Source organism: Lycorma delicatula, chromosome 9 (genome assembly GCF_047948215.1).
Source record: "Lycorma delicatula isolate Av1 chromosome 9, ASM4794821v1, whole genome shotgun sequence".
Classification (NCBI taxonomy): Eukaryota; Metazoa; Arthropoda; class Insecta; order Hemiptera; family Fulgoridae; genus Lycorma; species Lycorma delicatula.
The window spans coordinates 12,941,570-12,966,539 of record NC_134463.1 but is presented as its reverse complement, the minus strand read 5'-3'; the positions used below and the strand labels follow the sequence as shown (position 1 = coordinate 12,966,539).

At 32.1% G+C, this 24,970-nt stretch overlaps 1 protein-coding gene across 1 annotated transcript in view; it reads left to right on the top strand.

Annotated features, from left to right (window-relative positions):
- Nucleotides 1-24,970, top strand: part of bru3 (CUGBP Elav-like family member bruno 3) — a 284,720-nt gene that overhangs the window by 103,586 nt on the left and 156,164 nt on the right. Inside the window, exon 2 of the mRNA XM_075374732.1 lies at nucleotides 2,895-2,974. Within this exon, the coding sequence (XP_075230847.1) occupies nucleotides 2,895-2,974 (80 nt within the window). The remainder of the gene's footprint in view (nucleotides 1-2,894; nucleotides 2,975-24,970) is intronic.

Below are 24,970 nucleotides of genomic sequence, written 5' to 3'. Positions count from 1 at the left end.
CTGAGACGTGTGGTTTTTTAAACCCAACCACCAAAGAAAGGAATTTTTACCGGCCTCCGTGGCGCGAGTGGTACACTTATTTCTCAATCTAAATATTTTTTTTAGAAAATAATTTCTTATCTTTAGAAAATAATCGCACCCATTATGAACTAACTATTGTTAAAAAATAGTGTGACTTCAATTATAATAATAAAGAAAGCCCCTCCTACTATACTAATCAATTAAGGAATGATTGTTTTCTTGGATTTAATGAGGCATCATGTTATTATTTATCTTTTAGTCTAAATTTTTTCTTTTAATTGTGTATTCCATCACTTTTTGCGATTAATATTTGGTGTAAAAATTAATAAAATTTTATCTTTACACATACTTGCGTGCGCGCGCACACACACATATATTAGCGACTTATTAGTGAAATGTAACTGTAGTAAAATTATATATTTATTATTGTATATCTATTATTTATTATATATATATATATAATTATACAGTAAATTATATCCAAGCAGTAGAATATAATCATTTATCAAATAAATTCTCATTCACTTACTGCTTATCTTTTTCTCTTTTTCACTGCTTTGTCAGAATATATAAATTTTCAATTAAAAGCATGTTAAAAAATAAAAATATAGAATTAAGTTTACCATCTGTAACCTATTAATTTCGTCTCTGTCTCGATTGAGGCGGTGCTGGTAGTGACTGGGATGCCGCCACTTCAACAGCCAGCAACATCCCAGTCAGCAACATCTCGATTCCCCCCCGAGGGGAGAAGATCCCACCTCGTAGGGTGTCCGGTCGCTACACCACCCCCTCCGTTCCTAGCCAGCAGTGGCTTTAACGGAGGACTTCTTCTCGCCCTCAAACTGATTGCGCACCACAGCTTACAGTTCAGGCCCCGCAGAGATGCCACCGATGCAGATGCCCCAAGGGACATCTACATCGGTAAAAATTCACCCCGAGATAGATTTACATGTTTATGCCTTCAGAATGAAGACAACGGACACCTGCAGCTACCACGTCGCCCTCAAGAACTAAGCTAGGAAACCTAACCGCGGAAAGAAGACCCCGCGCCTAGATCCTACTATAAAGAGCCACTTTCTGAATGTCTCGGATCCGCACTAACAACCTCAACAATATCCCGGTCAGCAATAGCAAGATAAACTTGCAGCTCGTGCGCAAGTTTATCAGGGTGTGTCTAATAACGATGCAAAGGAGGTGGACGCATCGTTTTATCGCGCACATTGAGCCGTGAGCCGGGAGGAAGTTTGGCGAACTGGGATTCTGGCTGACACAACTCCTGACCGGCTACGGGATCTTTCGTTCGTACCTGTGTGGACGAAGAAGATGATCCCTTGTGTCCCTAAAGTCGGGTGTTGGACACGCCGGAACACGTGATATTCCAGTGCCAGCGGGTGGGACGAGGAACACTGCGATTGTACTGCCATCTGGGGATCTCGAGGTGAAGACCATCGTTGGAACGACGTTACGCAGTTCGGTGGACTTCGACACTGGGACGAGGTTTGTGTCAGTAATATTGCAAATGATATATCGCGAAGCGACGGGCGAACGGCAGCTCCGTACGGAGCTGCCGTTCGCCCGTGCTTGCACGGGTTAACAGTGGTGATGAAGTGCGGGGACTATCGAGCCCCTGAGCTAAAAGACTGAATTTCGACGGGGTCGTCCCTCCAGGGTTAGAGGCGAAGCACAAATGACCGAGTCCCGTTTGCTGGGTGATGGAGGCGGGAACGGCATAGCCGGGCCTGGCGTTTCCCTCGCCTGGCGACTAGAGGCAAAGGCACCTGCTGGAACCGTGTTCATGCTTAATTGGGGATTTGGTTGCGGGAGATAGGGGAAAAATAACTTTTAATTTCATATCGTGTAATAACAGGTTCATCATCTAACAATATGAGGTCTTCATAATAAAAATTTTATTTTTTTATTATTACTCGTATTTTTATTACCACATGCAATAATAATACTAAATTTATTGTATTTATAACAAATTTACTCTTAGGTAAATTTGTTACTATTCACTGTTGATTAACAAATTAGCTGTGTAGATAGCAGTGATGAAGTGTTGGACTATTTCAGTTAAAATTTTGGAATTCTGTTTGTGTTGTTATACCACTCAAACGAAAATTTAGATAAATTAAATAATTAAATAGTTATTTGCACAGAAACAGTAACGTAAAATGAAGATGAGAAAACAAGAAGTAAAGTAGTGGGTGTAATGGAAGAGACGATTGGTACGTTAAAGAGGTGGGAAAGAAGAGCGGGGAGGATTTTTTTTTTAGAAAATGGAAGTGGAAAAAGAAGAAGAGGGGGAAAAGCGAAGTAAGTAGAGAAGGAAAATGTTGCAAACGGGTTTAAACGTAGTTGTTGATTATTGGTTTTCGACGATTTGCAAATATTTAATCAGTCCCAAACCATGCGGCTTAATCTACTCTACTGTACGTCGATAACTTCCTTCACCAACGACGTACCCGTAATGCCACGGAAACCAATTTAAACTTTCTCCTGATTCCTTTCGCGGACTCACTCGTGGTCTGGTTATAGAGCTTGCTTGTGTTACTGATGGTGGGACGTTAAGGGATTAACCACATTTCAGATTGAATACACTTTACTCACTGTTTAAAATTTTCACATGGTATACATGAATTATGTCTACAACTTATTTATTTTTTCCTTAATTAATTAATAATCAATATTCTACGTGAACCTAATAATTTTATTAAAATTTAATTTATAACTTAACTAATAAGGGCAGGGAATTTATAATATTAATGTTATGTGAGAATCAAGATTTAAAATATTATAGCTTTTATATATCATTTTTAATAACAATAAGTAGATACCAGAGCCGTTTAATTGCATTAATTTATTCTGTTTTACAGGTTGTGCTTTCGTGAAATTTAGTTCCCACTTAGAGGCGCAGGCGGCAATCAACAGTTTACACGGTAGTCAGACGATGCCTGTAAGTTAATTTATATATTTATTCTTTTTTTATATTTCATGATTTATAAGTGTATAAAACATTTTTTCTATATGTTCAAACTGCAATTCCTTCTCTTTTTACAACAATTTGAAGAAAATTAAAAAGAAATTAGTGGATCTTCTCTATCTCTAATTGTTTGTTTGTTTGTTTGTTTGCTTTAGCATCAATAATGCAAGTCATTTGTTACAAAACCGTACGTTACTTATGATAACCCGAATAAAAATCGGTCGATATGCATTAACATACGATATTATCTTCTTTTTTTTTATTTTATATAGGAGGTTCTCAATTTTAACTTTATATTGCTTTGCTTTTTTATGTTTTTTTTACATTCAAACTGTACGAGTAAATGCACCGTTTTTTCCCTCTGATTATCCTACTCATAGAAACAGTCAAAATATTTTTTTTTATGTAAATGAATTATTTACGTTAATGATGTGAGTATAATTTTTATTTCACCTTTATCGTTACTTAGTAATGAATTATTGAAGTTTTATTTGTTCGATTACATTGTGTAGATTGTCCCAAGTTATTCTGATGTCAGTAACCTTTCAACAAAGTAAAAATTAATAATTAATTTGAACAGTATTATTACTGTTTTATTTTTTATTTTAGAATGTTACTTTGAATTCGTTTTTATTCTTTAAAGTTATTATTTATTGTTGAACGTTTTGCTGTGCATGAATTTAACGAAAAATGTATTAAAAGATGAAATTTAAATAAATTTTAAATAATTTAAAAAAAGAAGCAGTTACAGGTACGGGTTTTTGGCTAAAGAAAGAAAAAATTATCAAGTATTTTTATCATGGCAATAAACTTCAACGTGTGAACCTTTGGTCGCTTATAGAATGTCCAACCGATAATAAATTTCACGCCTTCTGCTGGTCAATATTTCTTCAGTAACACTAACAACATCCTCAGTTATACTCCATCTCAGTGCGTCCAGATAAGTTACAGTTGTTGCATAGACTCTGTCCTTAGAATAACCCCAGAATAAAAAGTCTAAGGAAGTTATTGCTGGTAATCGTGGTGGCCAGGGAGTAGGACCAACGCGCCCAATTCAGCTGCCGTGAAATGATTCATTCAGAAAATTTCGAACTAGTACTCCTCAGTGTGGTGGTGCGCCATTCTGCTAGAAAACCACCCTAGGTTGCAAGTCATGCAGTTGAGGTCATTTAGAAAATTGTTGCAGCATATCCTGGTAAATGTTAGCTGTTATTAATTGCTCAGTGAAAAAGAAGGGACCAATGATTCTGTTGTATTTCAAACCGCACCACACATTTACTTTAGGGGAAACTCTAATTTTTTCCCTGGTAAAAAACGGATTTTCTGACCCTCATATTCTCACTTTATGCCTGTTTATTTTCCCTGAGGTGTGAAAAGTAGCCTCGTCTGAAAAACACACACGCTGCAGGTAATCATTGTCGTTATCAATCCATTGCAAAATCTCGGTCGCAAAGGCAGAACGACGAGGTCCATCATCTGGCTGAAGATGTTGCAATATCTGAACTTTATACGCGTGCAACCTTAGTTGCTTGTGTACAATTTTGTGCACTGTTGACCGGGAAATCCGTAGTTCACGAGATGCACGACGGGTAGATTTGGAAGAGCTATGTGGAAATGCTTGCTGTTCAACCTCAACCTTCTCTTTACTAACGGATGGCCGCCCTGTTCGCGAAAGGTCGACTACACTTCCACTCTCCTTGAACTTTGCGAACCACGTAACGATACTTTTGCTATCAGGTGCTGATCGACCGTATTCCCTTCTAAAATTTTGTTGCACAGTAATCGGTGATTTCGATTCGTGATACCACAACACACATTGCGTTTTCTCTTGGATTGACGCCATTTTATAAAACATTGATCACAATACCTTCTACCTGCAACAAACCAATATGATAATTTTTTCTTTCTTTTGTCACAAACCGCACAGCTGCAACTGTAATAGATTTCTTGTAATTAATTTTTGTAATCATGAAAAGACTTTATGTACATCCTGTATATAGATATATTTTACTGAATTTTTTAAAAAATATAATGAAAACCATTATTTTAAATAAGCTTGTTGGGAAACATTTTTAGATTATTCTTTAGGATATTTCCTTCCGGTTAAAAAGTTAAAAAATGTGGCAAAGTATTCGTGACTTTCCCCGCTACACCGGTTAAGTCATGCAATTGCACTGTTTTTTATGCATTTTATTATTGTATGTAATTATTTTTATATCTAGTAATTATAAATATATTACATTAATGATTATTTTTATATTATATAATAATAGTAATCATTACATAAGATATTATATAGAAATATTCATATATAGATTAAGCTTAACAAACTTGCTTCAGTAAAATTTTCTCTAAATGTTACGCCTTCTTTAATAAAGGCTAGAATTTCTCTGCGTTTTAATTCCGGGGTTTATAGTTTTCAAAAAGAATTGTAAATATTTCTTGATAGCTTTATATATAAAGTATAAACTTTCAAAACATTTTTGAAAAATAATTAAACCGAAGGAAGACAGAGCAAAAGGAACAAAGAACATACTCGTAAATTTAGATTTTAAGCGGTGAGTATTGATTTTTTGAAAGTATTTTTTGGATTATTTATATATGAATTGTAGTTAATAAATTTGCTTTAATGAAGTTATTCAAAATGTCTCTGAATAAAATCTAAATTGGATTTTTCGCGATATTTCCTCACCCTCTTAACGGATTTTAAACAAAGTAATAAAATTAATTCCTCATACATGGAAATATTTGAACCAAATTTGAAGAAAATCGGTTTGGTCATCCTAAAATATAAGACCAAAAGCAGTGTGGAAAATATTCGAACATACGTACGCACATACATATATACATATGTTTTCTGATCTAGGTGAACTTCTTGGACCCTAATACGTAGAGATTTGTAAAAATAAACAACCCAATACCCCATTTCTGATATGATCATCGTACTTTCCCTTTTTATATAACTCTTCGAGTTATTCGCCGTGAAAGTAAGAATTAGTTATGTGAAAAGTCTAACGATTCAGTTACTTTTATAATTTCCATGACTGATCAATTTTCAGTTAGAATACCCTGAGAACGGTTACGAAATTGTTATTAATAAATTACGCAGATAAGAAACAGTATAATTTTATCATAATGTTTGTGGGTGTATTCGTCTGTACCTGAGTATGTGTGTGTGTGTGTGTGTCTCTCTCTCTCTCTCTCTCTCTCTCTCTCTCTCTCACTCTCTCTCTCTCTCTCTCTCTGTGTGTGTGTGTGTGTGTTTGTGTTTGTGTGTTATACGTTCGTTCAAAAAGTATTTAAAAGACAAAGAAAAAAATTTATTTGAAACTGATCTGAAACAATGTGGTTTCACAGCTGTAAAGAGGTGTAACAAACGTTTCAAAAGTTTCAATACTGATTATTCACATCGTCGATTAAATATAAATAATAAATGTAACAGCCTGGTCTCGTGAGGAATATTTGAAATATTCATAGTTCCCTATCGATAACTCCGTTGGTAACAGGTGTTCTCTTCGATCGGCCAAACCGTACTAGCACACGCACATTCAGTACAGTACTTCTTTAGAGAAGAATTGCTCCCAGTACGGGAATTGGAAACTGTTTTATTTCTTTTACGAACGAAAACGCTTCCCTTTAAAAACTGCCATTAAATTCGATAACTTCCTTTACTAAACGAAATAAAAGACTTTTAACAATTTATTACTCGTAGTTTTAAAATTTTAAAATTTAAAAAGATTATAAACTGTAAAAATGTATAGTGAAATTTATATAGATTTATATTAAGACCTGATGTATCAATAAATTTACAGAAAATTAATATTCAAATTAATTACACATTTTATTATTTATGCAATTTAGTAATTACATAACTAAATTATAAATAATAATATGATCGAATTACTAGTCTACATTTCAAGTTGTGACCTACATTTTGCAGATTAATCATAATATATTAATAAAAAGAAACAAGTTCAATTAGAAGTAACAGTAAATAATTCGGACTTTTCGCATATTCAGTCCTCCATGTTTCTGTACGCCTTGGAAATCTTTTCATCTTAACCTTCATTCTTTTTCTGTTTATCCTCCAGAACCACCGTAAGGTATTACTTTAGAGGACGAATGAGAATGATATGTATGAATGTAGTCTTGTACAGTCTGAAATCGACCACTCCTAAGATGTGTGGATAATTAAAACCCAACTAACCAAAGAACACCGGTATCCACGATCTAGTATTCATAATTCTGCATAAAAGTAACTATCTTTACTTGGATTTGAACCTTAGAACTTTCGACATCGAAATCAGATGATTTGCGATGACGAGTTCACCACTAGACCAACCCGGTGGGTTTTTCATTTTAACCTAGCTGTCTTCAACCAACATGTTGTATCATTGATATTCTTGTGTCTTTCTTTCAATCTTTATTTCTTTTAAAATTCATATCAATAGGCAATTTATTCTCCATTTCTAGTATATTTGGTTTTGGGTTCCTAGTAAGGATTAAGTCTTTTCGCCAGTAATTTTTTTCCTATGTAATTTCCGATATTTTAATACTAAAATAATTTGTTTTTTAAATCAGTTTTTTTCTATTTCTAATTCCTTTTCTGAAGGAAGACTAACCTATCTTTAAGGAGGTGTTTTCTTCATAGTATAAGATTAGACTCTTATAGTTATTAGAACCCATTAATCGTTGAACCTAAACTTACAGTTAATTATTTTTTTCGTGCGAATAGATCTTCAAAGTATCAAGCAAGAATAATTTTTTGTCTTCTTTCTATTTCCTAGAATTTCTTCATCTCTACTGATTTGATTTTTTAATCTTCTTCAGTCCATTTTCTAAAACATTTTTTTCTATTCGAGTGTTTAAATTGTAAAAGAATTTTCTAAACTTATCACTTTAAAGAAACTTTCATAAATTAGATTGAATTTTTGAATGCTATTCTTTTCATTTGTTTGATGTAACTTTAATGTTTTTTATAGTTTAAAGATTTATTTGTTCGATCTAGATTCATTCATCCTCATGATATGTCCAAGAAATCTTAATCTTTTTCTTCAATTTATTTTTAGAGCATTAATATTTCGATTAAAATTTTTATTTGATGTAATTTATAAGTATTTTGCTCCTTATATTTTTAGGTCCGTTTTTTTCTCTGAAAACTCTTCTTTCAATTTTTAACATTTTTTTACTAATTTTTAAAATAATGTTAAAATAACTGTTTCCATTTCATTAAGAATGACAGGTTTAATTACTGTATTATTGATGGATGAATTTTTTACCGACTTTTCGAAGAAAATTACGGTATAACTTTCGATCACATGTGAGATTGCGGTAAAATCGAATTTTCTTTAAGTTTTGAGGTATGAGGAATATAAAACTACCATTCACTTAAAATATAATTTCCTTGTAACTCGAAAATCTCTAATTTTATTGAAATTTAAATATGCTGTAATAGTGTATCTGAAGTTGTGCATGTGAGAATTTAATTTAAATTGGTTAAATTTTTCTTGAGTTACGCTCAGTTGTTTAAAAAAATTTTTAAATCTTGTGGCTCGAAAATCTTCAAAACTATTACATTAATTTCATTAAAATTTAAATATGTTTTAATACTTTATTTGAAGTTATTCACGTATAAATTTGTTGAAGATTGGTTGAGTTGTTCTTCAGTTACTCTCAATTTAAGGTCGACAACAGACAACAACCTCAATTTGAGGTTTATGTTGACTGTGTAGTGATCTGTTTTTCATACCCGCTTATGCAGTTAGTCACAATGGTGAGCGAGTTGAAACTTTATGCTTGTGTGTAAAGGTCTACTCGTTAATTAGCGCGTTGTACTCCGAAAATCAGCGCCTTTCTGACTACGGAATAGTGAAGGCGTTGGAAACAAAAAATTGGTCTTCTTTATAAATATTTTGAATTAAAAATTCATGTTTTTCTAATTTTGCAAATTTACTTTGTAAGGAATTTCTGTCTATTCCATTATTTTTGGTAATTCCTTCTAAGTATTTAAAGGTTTTAGTTATTTTTACATTTCTAAATTAGTATAGATTATTTTCATGTTGAAAATTTTATTGTTTGCCATGATATCTGTCTTGGTAAAAGAAATCAGTAAACCAGTCCGATCAGCTATAATTTTAAGGGCTTCAATTTGGGCAATTTCATATTTTTGATCCCGCTAATAAAGATAAATCATCAGTAAATATTAAATACTTAACTATTAGTCCCAGTCTTATTTTTTTGTTATTCTTCTCCCAAAATGTTTTCATAATTTTATATAATACAGTATTGTATTAGATAAAGTCATGGTGTGTCTGAGGGACAGCCCCATCCGGGAGGTAGTGGGAGGCCTCGATCTCCCGCATACGATAATCAAGTGGGGGCTCCCTTGCAGTACCGTTGGGGGGAAAGTTCCCCATTAGAAACAAGGCATAAAGACTAAGTCCCGGTGGGAGGATCCTTTGGGATCCTCTCATTAGAAGCATGGCGCCTAAAAGACCGAGTCCCGGCTATCTGGCGGGAACTTTGTTCCCGACGAGGTATTTAGAGGCTATGGCACCCCTCGGAGCCGAATTTATGTTTAGTTGTGGATCCGGCTCTGGGGCACGGGGAAAAAAAGGAGAAAAATACAGTATTGTTGAAAAGTATGAGTGATATAGATCTGCCTGTCTTGATACAGTTTGGATTTGAAATGGTTCGCTGATTTATCACCAGAATTTAACTTTGGAGATTGTATCAGAGGAAACTTAAAAAGATTAGGTAGATGAAAAGATTCCATATACTTTAAACATTTAATTAATAATGTTCTGTATCTACAAAATTATATTAAAAAATCTTAGTTATTTAACGTTTAATTTTATTTTAAATATTAATAAGAAAAATCTTACGTTTATAAGTTAATATCTTCCAGTATTATAATTTCATTATTTTCATATATGTATATATATATGTGTGGATGTGTGTGTGTGTGTGTGTGTGTGTGTGTGTTTTTAATTGAAAAATGTAATGGAAAATGTTTTAATTTTGTTTAAATTTTCATACGCATAACATAGCTTACTTACTGCTTTTAAAAAGTATAGAGCAGTTTTTTATCGACTACGAATTTTATTTTTAAGTAAATGAATCTGAGCATACCTTTGCTCCAAATCAACTTTTCTTTATTTGAAAATAGACATTTTCTCTTTAAAAATTTTCTTATACATTTTTATACTCCAAGTGAAATTTTTAAATAAACTTGACTTTTCTTTTTATTCTTTTGTACATTATTGAATAGAGTTGTAAACTTTTCTCAATCATCAAACTAGATTACTTACTAGATGTGTTCTTTTTTATTACTGCATCTGATTTTCCTGAATCTAAAAGTGATATTAGTTGGAATTCAATTTCCTAGTGAGCTTAAAAAGTAAAGTGATTTACTTACTAGTTAAACGAAATGATTTCGTATAGAAAGAGGATTGTTAAACAAGAAATGCAGCATGAAAATCGATAACTAAAGAAGTAGAAGAAAGGGTATCAAACCAACTATCTTTGTTGGAAAGATATAAAATTTCAGATTCAACTTAAACAAGTGAAAGACGATTTTACATGAGAAAGAAGTAAAAAAAAATACTGTTTGAAAAGAACAAGCAAGTGCATATAAATGGAAACAAGAATCTGGAAGAAGTATTGGCTATCGGATATTTTGTTAGGCTCGTAACCGAAAATCTGCATATTGAAAACATTTAAGAGGTCTCCATAATAGTATCACAATAGCCAATAGTAGCGGACTCTAGTGGAGTATGCTGCAACTAACATTTATGGTTCTCGACTTCTCCCTTATATTTCCCAGCTGTTGCGTAACAAACATTACTACTTCAAACATTTTCCCCTTTTGCATATCAATTTTATACGTTTTTTTTTTTTTGTTTTGTATCTACTGCACGTAAATCTATATAATGAATCTGTATTGAATTTTCTTTTATGTATTTTATCAATTTCTTACTTAAAAATTACCTCTTACAAAATTTAGGAAAATTAGTACTTGAATTTTTTTTTTTAAATTGAGTATATAAATAAGAATTATACACTAAATGAAACGTAAAACTGGACGGGTAGTTTCATGTTTATATTGTCTAATAAAAAAAAGTATTTTTATGGGCAAACATTATTGTTTTATGGTCTTTTAAATGGTAAAATTTAAAAAAATCATAGATTAGAAATATGTTTAACAGGAACGTAAGCCAAAGAAGGACCGTTTGAATAATTTACAGAAGGATAAAAAGGAGAAATAAAATTAAGATGTTGACAGATTATTATACGAATAAGTTATAAAAGATAGAGAAGAATAAACAGAATAGATAGATGGATAAATATCTACTATCTGACCTAAAACAATATTATAAAAAAAAATTTATTCTAAAAATTAGATTATAAAATTTTTTTCAAAAGGAGTTGCTAAATTTACAGTGAACAAAAACAGAACACATTACACAAAGAAACTATATGTACCAATGGTAAACAAGATTTATTTATACCAAGACCAGATTTCTACAGCTGGCAAACAATCCAAAGATTCTAAAACAAATACAGTTCATTTATATAAATATATCATTAAAATAAATATAACTTAACTTAAAAATATATCTTAGAATAAACATGTAGTAATTATGACGGTGACATAAACATTTTTTGATTTACATATGACGTAAACACTTAATCTATAATATGTAGCTTATAAAACTAAAAACAGACAAATAACTACCGTTCACCGACGAAAAGCAATACGCGACGCAAAATTATAAACAAATTGCTCTTAAAAAATCATACTTAATATGAATTATTAATTACCACAACAAAACATATCTATATATTGATATAAGAGCTACTGAAATTTCAGTATAGATACCAACTAATTCCTGGTGCATGATAGTTGTTGGACCAAAAAAAATCAGTATAAAAAACTAAATTAGATTTTAGATTAGATTGTTCTTAAATTTAACCTTTTTATTGTGGTCAGTTTTCAAACATTAATAATTTTCCTTTTTACTATATTTTATACAATTTATTTTACAAGTATAGTGTTGGGAGAGGAAATAAAAAAATCTAATGTGGACATCACATGACTTCCTTGTACGCCTATTAAATTATATATACACATTTTTTTTTAGAATCAGAGATTAATAATTATTAATAAATCAATATATTTAAATTAAAAAAAGAGTTAAAAAACAGGAGATGAAGTCGGATTCGAACCGATGTGCCTTCCCCTTGTAAGATCCAAATATCTTATTAATTAGATTTTGGTAATTATTTAGTTGAGGTGCCTCACCCCGAAATCACAAAAAAAAACATATAAATTTCATTCAAAATTAATATTTATTCATTTAATGATGTATTTTGGATGTCGGAAAATAGAATATTAGTAAAATTTACATAGCGATACGAAAAAAATACTTATATCATAGTGAAACATTATATTTAAAGACGTAAACAATTAATTAAACAGTTAATCTAAATCAGATTATGATGATACTTCTGCAGAATCATCACACATGTGATTTGCCGAGCAATGTGTATCTCACTTATAATTCGCCCACTCACTATACTTATAATAAGTGAAATCGTGTTTTGTAATCACAATACTTCCTTTTAAATAAAAATTCGGCCTTACGTTCGTGGAAATGGTGTTTGGAATTTCCATAACCCGGCACATTGCTTCTTACTTCCCTCCATGGCCGTTCGATTGTTTGCGTATGTGCCTCAGTGTCCAGATCTATAAAATTGTATGTATGATTCACAGTTAAGTGATGAAAGCCTCCATCGCTTATGATTCACTTATGATCACTTATGATTGTTTGTAAACAATCATAAGATTTCCAACAGTCACTAATAATTGTAATACCTGAGTGCACATAGTCCTCTATAATGCGGAGCAAAGTTTCCTTATCACGTGTTGGTACTGGAACCATTAAAACTTCTTTTGTCTCGTATTCCACCAAATATCCAATTTCCATTTATAATTCTGCCACGATTATATTTTCGTTTACCGATTTTGACTTCATCGATTTTTTTCAACTTTGCCTACTCCTCCAACCTTTTTTGAATTAGTACACAAATATTCAAAACAAATTTCCCCAAAAAATTGTTCCAATCTACCAAAGTACTAGACGATAAATTTAACTCACTACACAACATGTCTTGCCGATATGGCTTTATTACATACCATATTACGGAGAAACGTAAAATAACAGGTAATTCTAACCTAGGTGTGGCTAACCATGTATCGGCGTTTGACACGGTTAACCGTTCAATACTTCTAGATAAACTTGAGTCTTATGGAATCAGAGGTGAAGCGTTAAAATTATCGAATGATTACTTATCAAATAGAAGTCAAATAGTAAAGATCATGGACTGCAAAAGTGGTGAATTATCAATAACAACTGGAGTCCCGCAAGGAACTATTCTGGAACCACTACTATTTGTAGTGTATATAAACGATGTATTAAAAATCATTCCAGACAATAACATTATATCCTACACGGATGACACGGTGGTTACTAGCACTGGTCCAAGCTGGATTCAAGCCCAAGCAAAAGTGAATGACTACCTAGAAAAAATAAGTAAGTGGCTATCAACCAACCAGCTTTCTTTAAATATCAAAAAGACTGTTTGTGTAACTTTTGGAGCGTATTATGTCAGTGTTCCTGATATCATTGATGTGCAAATTAAAGAACAATCTATTGATAGAGTCGAGAAAACCAAATACTTGGGAATAATAATTGATAGTAGATTAAAATGGGAACATCATGTGCAAAATCTGAAGTGCAGAGTCAGATATCTGCTACATATTTTTAAGAAAATAAGTTATTTGATGGATAACAAACAATTAATAGCAATCTACCGTGCCTTATTCCATAGTATTGCTACATATGGCATCATAGCGTGGGGAGGCGCTTATTGTAATATGATTAATCCCTTTATCTCATTACAGAAGAGAATGTTTAAAATTATTTTTAAAGACAATAATCAAAGCACAATAGTGCCTTTAAACATAACAGAATGTTTCATTACTGAATCGGTTATTCACAATTTCAATGTGAATAATAAAATTACTTTAACCATTGATTGTTATTTAGCTACAAGATGCCAGAACTATGTACAGGTAACTCAGATTACCTCTACAGGCTGAGAGTTTGTTTCGTATATCTTTGTATACTTAAACTTAACTCGATTATTTGCTGGTTGAATAAATAAATTAAATAAATAAATATTGTAATTTAGTTGATGTAAAATTATAAAAATTTATTTATGTTTTTTTTTTAATAACAAATTTATTTTAAATTGGATCATTAAACAAACAAACAACTTTACATTTATGCGTCTGTATTTTTGCTGTACAATAAAATTTTAACACGGGATGTGTAGGAATATTATTATACTGATAATATCAAATCTCTTGTTTGTGAAAATTTTCTTTGTCGAAACTTTCTTCGTCTATGCTTTCAAAACTTCTTCAATTTCATAAAATAGTTTATATCTTTAGCTAATAAAGTTGATATTATTTTTATATATAGCTTAATTTTATAAAAATGTTTGTACCTTTCCACAATTATCAGTTGTGCAGTTTTAAGCAGTTATAAATTAATAAAATTTTCTAAGATTTTCGTATCTATGCTACATAATACTACTGGTTTTCCTTTCTTTAGTACTTATGTTCAATTTATCAGAAAAAAGTATTATGTTACAAAAAATTGTACAAGTATTATATCACTTGTAAAGTAGTAGTAATATTAATTGCATTGATCAGTATGAATAGATGAAGTAAAAGTTATTTAAAAAATATGAAATTTAAAAAACGACTTTTTTTTAATACCAGAAAATGTCTTTCAAATTATCTATTTGTCAGTGAATCACTGACGTCATTTGAATGTTATTGAATGTACTGATGTTTGTAGAACCTATACAAATTAAATATAGTATTTGATCATAATCAAATATATATTAATGTGCTTCTTGGTTTTTCAAATTTATTTTGTGGTTCCTAAATCGCAAATACAAAATATTTGATGACGATACAACAAAATAGCAAACTACACCTTAAAAATATTTGATAAATATTCAAATTCGACAACAATTACTTTTATAAATATTCAATTGAGCAGGCCAAAAGAGCAAATAAAAAAATTAAAAACCAGAAAATTTATTATTATGTATTTTAATTGTTTAATTTTTTTCCCCTTGGGGGGGGGGGAAACGCTCTACCAGCTAGTGCGGGGCTCATACCCGTTAAAAAATCGTACCCTCAAGTCGCACAGGGGCCGGACCTAATCCGTAAGGCAAGTACACAGATCCATCTATTAGTCCGGGCACACCTAACACTGACACAGAACAGTAGTGACGACTGATGATTTTTCATCCTACAATAACCCACCAATAAATCGTTCTTTTTAAAACTTTATTACATAGAAAATACAAAACACGCTGATCAAAAAATACAAAATGTGTATTTATACTTTAAATTTAGAGGAAATGTTAAACAGATAAAAATTAAAAATATCTAATATATTGTTAGATTACAAAGTAAATGAGTTTCCTAATCATTAATAAATCAATTTGTAACGTAATCGACGAATATGCTTTATAAAAACATATCCAAAAATATTTTGAAAACTTATATTCTATGGATTTAGAAAGTAAATCATTTTTTTTTTTAAATAAGTGTTTAAAAACCTACATAATTAGGAGTAAACAATAATTTTTCTATACAGAAAAAATAAATTGTAAGTAAACTTTTTAATATAATACAATTTAATTAATTATATACAATTGGCTATTGGATAAGAAGCAATTTTAGAAAACTCCTGTTGCATAAAAGGCCGGGAAGATATAAGAGAAGATCAAATTTGCTGTAAAGTCCTTCATCCATCCTTCCTTCCATCAATTAAGGATTAACAAAGTTTTTCTCTTTCAGGGTGACATTAATATCATGAGAGTTTAAAAAGAGGAACGGGTAGTAAAGTAGGAAAAAAGGAGATAAAGATAGCGTTAGAACAGGAAAATGATAAAGAGAGCACGAAAGTACTATATTATTATAACGGAACTTTGTTTCAAATAAGTGAACGTTAAATTCAGGGCAAAACACACGTCTTCCTTGCGATGACGAATTGACAACTTAATTTAATAAATGAGAAGCAATAATGTAGAGTACATTAGAGAGGGGTGTTAACAGAATTGATGGGCGGGGTTGAAAAAAAAATACTAGTAAGATGTATCAGGAAGAAAAGTATAAAAGAAAAGAAATATTGATAAGAAAGTAGCGTTATAATAAACTACATGTTTATTCCTTGATAGTTTTTAATTTCCTTTTTTTTTTAATTTTACAAAAACGTTTAAGTTCAGCTAATAAAAATATTGATATCAATTTACAATGTAATCTATATTATTTAATTTTAAATATACAGTTATTTTCCTTTTGTTTTTGTTTATTACAGTTAGGGAAGGAAATTATTATTATTTATGATTTCAAACCAAATTAATTTTAATATATCTTTTATAAAATAGATTATAACGAATCGAGTCGTTTTTGCGGTCATTTTTCGTGATTAGTGGAACTACTGTCAGCTGATTATTGCCAGTCGCTTTAGTTTGTTTTTTACATAGGAATACGTCAGTTAGTGATTTTCTCATACAAAAACTAGGTACAAAGAAGTATAAGCATATTTCAGAAAAAATAGGTTACACATTTATAAAAGGAATATAAAATTTATCATTCACGTAGATTAAAAAAAAGCACCAATTAAATAAATTTCCTATAAGAATATGTAAATCGCTTTCATTAAAATATGTTTTATATTAAAAAAAAAACTTCAAAGATGTAATGAATATATGTGTGTTTTCTTCAACCAGTTTTCCAGTTATTGCCGGGTTTGGGTGTGCATGGATAGGCAAATTCAATTGCCGCTACCGGTTGGCCAGGCCTAACGTAGCTGCAGACGTAGTGTAATGTTAAGTACAAATGTACCAATAAACATGTAGTTTTGAACAGACTCAGGTCGACCACTCCGAAGATGTGTGGTTCATTGAAACTCAACCACCAAAGAACACCGGTATCTACAGTTAACATTCAATTCCATATATAAAAGCAACTGCAACTCAGAAAATTATAAGAGAAACCAAACGACAAGCCCAAAAAAACTTGATTCAGCAAATAGAAGAAAGTTCCAAGAAAACTAATTTCCGAGACTATTATAAAATTTTTGGTCAGGCTCTTCAAAGATATGAACCACCCACCCTTATGCTGAGAGGAAAAAAAGGAAATATGGCCCACACCAATAAAGAAAATACTGAAATTTTGGCAGAAACCTTCAATAGACACCTCAACTGTGACGACCCCCAGAGCTTTTTGAGATTGACACTGAAACTCCAGTTAAAACTTCACCAGTAAATATCAACCCGCCAACAATTCAAGAAGTTCTCGCAGCCTTAAATGAAATAAAAAACTACAAAGCAAGCGGAGAAGACCAGCTTTTCGCAGAACTCTGAAACACTCATCAGTTTATTCAGTCAAAACTTCCCTACATCTATGCCTCGTGAAAATATGGAACGAAGAAAAACTTCCAGAACACTGGACCACAGCCCTCATCCATCCATTACATAAAAAAGGGGATAAAACTAATCCGGAAAACTACAGAGGCATATGGATTGCACATACAAAATCCTGTCGAGAATCATATACAACCGATGCAAAGACCAACTTGAACTGGAACTTGGGGAATACCAAGGGGGATTTAGGCCATGGAGAGGTTGCCCGGAGCAAATAATATCCCTAAAACTTATGATAGACTTATATAAAAGACGGAAAAAACAACTAATAATCACCTTCGTCGACTTTAAAAGGGCCTATGATTGTATACACCGACCATCCATGCTGAATATTCTGAGAAACCTGGGCCTTCACCCTAAACTCGTAAACATGATAAAATTAACTTTAACCAATACCCAGTCCAGAGTCAAATTCAGAGGTGAACACTCTCAACCCTTCTAGATAAAAACTGGATTGAGGCAAGGAGACGGCCTCTCACCACTCCTTTGTAACTGCGCCCTCGAATTTGTCATGAGAAAATGGTATGAAATAAATCCCAAAAATATAAAAATGGGTACTAAGAAAAACTCCATCACACTAAATCGCCTAGGATTTGCAGATGATCTCGCTCTTTTAGCAAATAATATTCAAGAAGCCAAAACACAAATCATGAGCCTTCAAAACCTAGCACAAAAGATAGGGTTTCATATCTCTTTCGAAAAAACTGAACTGATGGCCATAGATCCTCTGGTAATAGAGCACATTACGGTAAACAATCAGAAAATTAAAATAGTAAAACAATTTAAATATCTAGGGGAAATAATAACTTATAATTTAAATGAAAAAGTGACATGGCAAAACAGGACAAATAAAATGATTAAATCCCAAAAATTAACTTGGTCAACATATAACAAAAAATGCCTTTCTGCTAAAACAAAACTTAAACATTATAAAACTGTAGTACAGCCAGAAGTCACCTACGGAAGCGAGACCCTTTTCAAAATCACTCAGAAAAACCGAATTGAAAAAATTCTGAAAATAGAGAGGAGAATTGTCAGAACGTGTATCAATAAAAAACACCAAAAAGAAGGCCGATGGTGGATTGTGCCAAATGAGGTGGTGTATCGAGAAATAGAGCCTGTTACTGATACTATGCGGAAAAAAAGAATCTCTTTCTTCGGTCATCTCATAAGGACACCGGAAACAAGACTGTCAAGAAATATCATTGAAAAGCTCTGGTTCCAAAAGCTAGAAGTAGGATGGATCAAAGAAATTAGAGAAGATATGAAAGAATTGGGAATTTCCCTGACTGACCTACAGAATAAAACTGGAAAAATTACAAAACTAAAAGATAAAAGCATTAGATTTAAACAAAAGACAGACAAACGACAAAATACAACGAAGAGGGTGTTTACGGATGAAGAAAAGAAAGCAAGATCTGAACGGATGAAGAAATACTGGGCAGCTCGAAAGAGTAAAATAACACGCTTTTCTCAGAAAAGATCCAACTAAAATTGACTTAAGTGGTCCCATGTTGGCCGTAAAAGCATAATAATATAAATAATAAAAGCAACTGCTTTTACAAGGACTCGTAGCTAAAACTTAATACTGGAAAAATCAGCTGATTTTGCGGTTTAGATTAACCCGGCCGGTTATATAATGTAAAAATGAAATTAAAAATTTCATAACACTTTATAGTCAGTTTCCAAACACTTCATAAAATAAAATCACAGATTTATTATGATTTGGTGGATTCATCAACATTAAAAATAGTTTTGATGTTCTACAAAAAAAAAAAAAACAATCTAAGATTACTTAAACATTATGAAATTTACAATTGTACAATAACGATGCCATTCAAAGAAATGAACAGAAATAATGCAGATAAAATACGAATTTCGGCTACTTCTATGTACATATTAACTACTAAGAAAAAAAATTGCTTCAGATAAAAATATGGTAGAAAAAATCATTATTAGTAATTAAAAAATGTACACGAAAATGTTGTATGTGAAATTAACAAAGTAATATTAACATGATAGCCCACTGCGCTGGTCTAGTGGTAAACTCGTCGTCGTAAATCACTTTTTTAACGACTGATTTCCAACCTTGAAGATTCTGAGGTTCAAATCCTAGTAAAAGTAAGTTATTTTTAAACCGATTTGAATACTAGACAGTAGATACCGTTGTACTTTGGTAGTTCGGGTTCAATTAACCATACATCTTTGGAATGGTCGGTCTGAGTCTATACAAAACTTTATTTTTCTCCCTTACCACTGAAGTTGGTCCTGCTTTTTAAAGCATTGCACAACCTCAGCGGGTGCCTTGCCTCAAACCTTTCGAGACACCATGAGATCCGACAAAGTCGTGCCTCACGGGGGGGGGGGGGTTCGTTCACCCGGAAGGTCGAGACTCGGTCTTCCGGTTAGGGAATCCTAACCGGAACTCCGGTCGGTCTTTTAGTACCCAAGCATGAGGGATCCCCGGTCACTCATCGAGAGTGGCCCACGTCAGCGAGCCACAATCTCATGAGCGATGATGCCCTCAGAAATTCGTAACCGAATCCTTACCCCCCGTCACATTCCCTGGCATCATTCTCTTTTGTACCGATTATTCTGGTCGCCAAAGTCACAACCAGATTCTATTCGCGTCTGCCCGTCAACATAAATGACATCGTCTCTTCTGGCGTGAGTCTTTATAGACCGAGGTTTCTCCGGGTCTCATCCCACCTTTGACAGTAATATATAGTGTGTTCGGCAGTGTCATTCTCACCACAATATCTACATAAGGGCGAAGCTCTTTTTCCGAATCGATGGAGGTAGGCCTCAAACTCACCATGCCCAGTGAGAAACCGGGTCAGGTAGAAGCCCACTTCACCAAACTTCCTTAATATCCATCTATCTACACTTGGGATAATTGTCCCCGTCCAACTGCCTGTGCGAGGTGCCTCCCACTCTTCTTGCCATTGTTCTAATAAGGGACCTTCTAACCTCAGTCCTAGGCATGCCGTTAAAAATCCTCCATAACATTCTTGCCCTTAATTTAACAACCGGTACGCCTGTAGTAACCTCGTTGCACTCCTAGATACTGTTTTATAAGAGGAAGTTATTCTGATGGCCACTCTTCTGATATTCTTCTAATGTTTGGAGGACTAACGATCACTTCAAACCGATTCGATACTGTGCCTATTAAGGGAGGTATGATGTTTTCGTCTTCGAAGCCCCATTTTTTCCACCACCACCTGTGCCAATGGTTGGTGATAACAAAAACCTTTGTTTTTATCCAAAGAATAATAGGAACTTTAAACGAATTGGATATTGTACTTAATAAGAAAGTTATAGCGATATTTTGTTTTTTCGAAAAAACCACCTCATTTTCACCCCCATAGTCCGATTTTGCCCATTAACGAACTCGACCGAGATTTTGGGTTGTTATATTTTATGTATCAAGTTGAAAGTAATTGGTGGAAAATTACGGCAGTTATCGTGTCCACAAGAAAATGGATACGACATATATATAAAGTTTTGAACTGACGATGGTTTTGGAGTCTTGGGGATGTGAAACTCGAAGATATGTCGAAATTTTCCAGAAGTCACATCATGGTACCCATGATTATGCTACAATAGGTAGCTTATTATGAAATCTACTTTAAAAAAAACACAAAAACATTTAATACCACTTTGAAAAAAGTAATCGGAACGTTTAGGTACACATAACATTTCTGTTACAGTTAGAAGGGGTAGAAACTATCTACTTCAAGATGTCTGTGAAAAATCTTGAAGTATTTTACCAAACAATAACGAGGAATTTTTTTTATAGTCTATTTTTTTTAGTTTTTATCTCTACGATTTCTTGTACATTTTTTGTTTATATAAAGACAAAATATCATGTTTATCTTTTATTATCTTACGGTACCTTAGTTTTATTGCTTTATATAATTTTAAATTTTTACTTTCATTATTCGTTAACATATTTCTCATTCACCAAAAAAAAAGTTAAAATTACAAAACAGTAATGATTACTACCTTAACAAATCACTTACTTGAAATATGACAAAGTGGCCAATCGATCGATATGTCAATCATCCAATGATATAATGTAATTGCCAATAATAAAAGGTTTACTTTTATCAGTTGTAAGTAATAATAAAAGAAGGTGAACAATATAACTATTGCATGTATCAGTAATACAAATCATCTATTACTAAAACATGCACGCAGAATTTTAATAGATAAATAAAATTAATAGTAGTCATATGATTTAACCCCATTGTTTAACTCCAAAATATCATATAAAAATTCAAGTGTTAAATCAGATATAATTTTTTTGATGAATGCGAAAGGTTATCGTTGTTTTATTACTTGATGTTAGTACTTGTGTTTTTTTTTCCTTTAATTTCTTTTTGTTTTGTTTTACTTTATAATAAATACTGAACTTTGTATTACGATAAAATGTAACCAATTATATACATGAGGTAGAGAGGTTAAATAAACGCTTTGGAATTCTACGGTACTGTAAACAGACAAATTCCTTTTGTATTTTGATAATAAAAGCTATCGATCTTATAATGTTTAAAACATTACGGAAGGTATTATTAAAGATCTGTGTATTTAAGATCTGGCACAGTGATAACAAAGCTTCGCTATACCGTTGAGACTTCGTTGTCGTCATCGAACTAATGCTAATATGGTTTATATCAAAAGGTTCTTCGGTACGGAGGATTTAAAACGTCTTTAAAGAGATTTGAAGTGAGCGAGAGAGATGAAGAAGGGCTGAAGGGCTGAAATGAAGGGAATAGAAGGGTTTGTTTGATCGGATTTTGCGCTGTAGATTTTAGAGGAGAGGAATAGAGGGGTATTACTTGTGTAATGGTTGGGAATCTCCATGTTATTACGGGAGTTGGTGAGCTGTAGGGTTGAACCGACATTTACATAGAATAATAGGGGGTTGTTTGGACGCCACTATCTTCTACAGTTAAAGGGCGGGCGGGTGGTAGTACTTGAATACGGGAAGGATACGAGGAAGGGGGAAGGGATGACGTCGAAGGGTAGCTGGGGATATGTACCGTAGAATACGTCAGAGAACTGTAAATGCAACCGGTATGCTCCATGTGCCACTAACGGCCTACATACTCAGGACCCCCAAATTAATACTTTATCTTCTTTATAAAAGGTTCATTAGTGAAAATCTAAAAACAGCTCAATATTTTCCCCACTCCCCCCCCTTCTACTTTATCGCTGTACTATTACTACTTTTGTTATCCTACAGCCCCATCCTAAACTGTCCTCGTTGACCAAATTGCATCAGGAAATTTAACTGAATACCCGAGATAACTACTAATGCCTACGTGGTGCGTATTCATCAAATTTTGCTTAGTACGTTTTCAAATGTTTAAATCCAATGTCATCATCCCTAATGGAACTAATATCCTATAATTCTGTTATTAAATCCAATTTACTATAATAAAATATCCTGTATTCCCATATATATATATATATATATATTATAATTATATATATATATATTATAATTATATATATATATATATATATATATATATATATATATATATATATATATATATATATAGAGAGAGAGAGAGAGAGAGAGAGAGAGAGAGTGAGAGAGAGAAAGAAATATATAATATATATATATGTGTGTGTGTGTGTGTGTGTGTGTGCCGTATTTCTTTCCATTACATGTTACAATCTCTCTCGCTCTCTCAAACTTTCTCTCTCTACATATATATATATATATATATATATATATATATATATATAGTCTGTACCCATAATCAAAATATCATTCTTGACATAATAATTAAAAGATATTAAAAAAAAAATTAATAAGCTTTTTAAATTATGTGTTGTAAATACTAACAAATGCATTATTTTATAATAATAGAAAACTCCTTTTCCTACGTAAATTTTTAAAATCTTTTATACTATTTCATTCTATTTATAATTATTAATTTTACCACAAATTATTTGAACGATTTCACTTCTCTATTCCTTTATGTTCTGTGTTCATCTTTTAACTAAAAATATTTCTAAGATCCTACATTTTCGTTATTCTTTTTTAATCTCTAACTTATAGTTTTCATCTTCTATATTTCCTTTAATTATTAAATTAACTATTATTTTGTATTTTGATATACTTTTTTTGTTTTGTTTCATCGTATAAATTTATAAAAGACTTTATTTTTCTACTTGTAATTCACCTTAACACGTCTATTACTATTTTTTTATCAATGCATATAGTTTTCAATATCTTTTAAAGCATTGTATTATTAGCTGACCCGTAGGAAAGTAGTAGCGTCTATTCCTTTCATCCGGAGGTTCTGGGTTCGATTCACGTTCAGATGTAGCTATATAGTTCAGTTTTATATATATATATATATACATATGTGTGTGTGTATTCTTTCCATTACACGTGTTACAATCCATAAGTGGATTTTTTAGAAATTATTTCTAATTCCATAAATTTATATTATATACCAGTAGATTCCTTTACTGAATAAAGAATTTAAAATTTTGAATTAATTTTGATGGTTTTCTAACCATCACTTATCCTCAGAAAATTCAATATGTAAATAAAAAAATTCGTTTTTATCTATTTAATTTATAGCGGTTTATGAATTAGTGTACAGCACCCTTCAATCTTCATAATTAATTCACCGTTATATTCCTTTTTGTTTCATTTAATACGACCTTATTTACTCTTAAAAAATGTTTAGCTTTTTCTAAAATAACAAAATTATTCAGCAAATCTTAACATTTATGTATAACTTTTTCTTGATTAATTTCTGTTCTTTAATGTTTTTTTCTCATTGTTTACTGTTTTTTAAAATAAATTAAATAAAAGTCAATAAGCCTATTGAAGTTATTTGTGAAACAATTCTTTCGAAGGTTGTGGTCAAAGTTGGAACAGGAGAACATTATTCCAGATCATCAATTTGGGTTCAGAAAAATCATTTTACTTTTCAACAAACACATAGGGCTCTTAAGGTCATCACGCAGTGCCTAAAAGAAATTCTGCTCGGTGACTTCTTGCATGTACAGCAGGTCTTTGACAAGGTCTGACTGCCTGGTCAGCTACATAAGTTTAGACGTAGCTTACCTCAACCATTTCACCTGGTTTTGCAGAACTATTTCGATAAGCTTTTTACCCAGGTCAGATGCAACGGTGAGTTATCTGGATGCTTTGATATTAGATTAAGGGTTCCAACAAGACTTTGTCTTAGGACCTGTACTCAGTTTTAAATGCGGACATTCCAGCTCTGACCCATGTCACCGAAGCCTCATTTGTTGACGATGCAGTGGTTCTGACCGTTAACGGAAACCCGCACTTGACCTCAAGGAAGCTTAATTGGTGTTAGAACTCATCGACGTGTGGCTAGCAAAGTGGAGGAT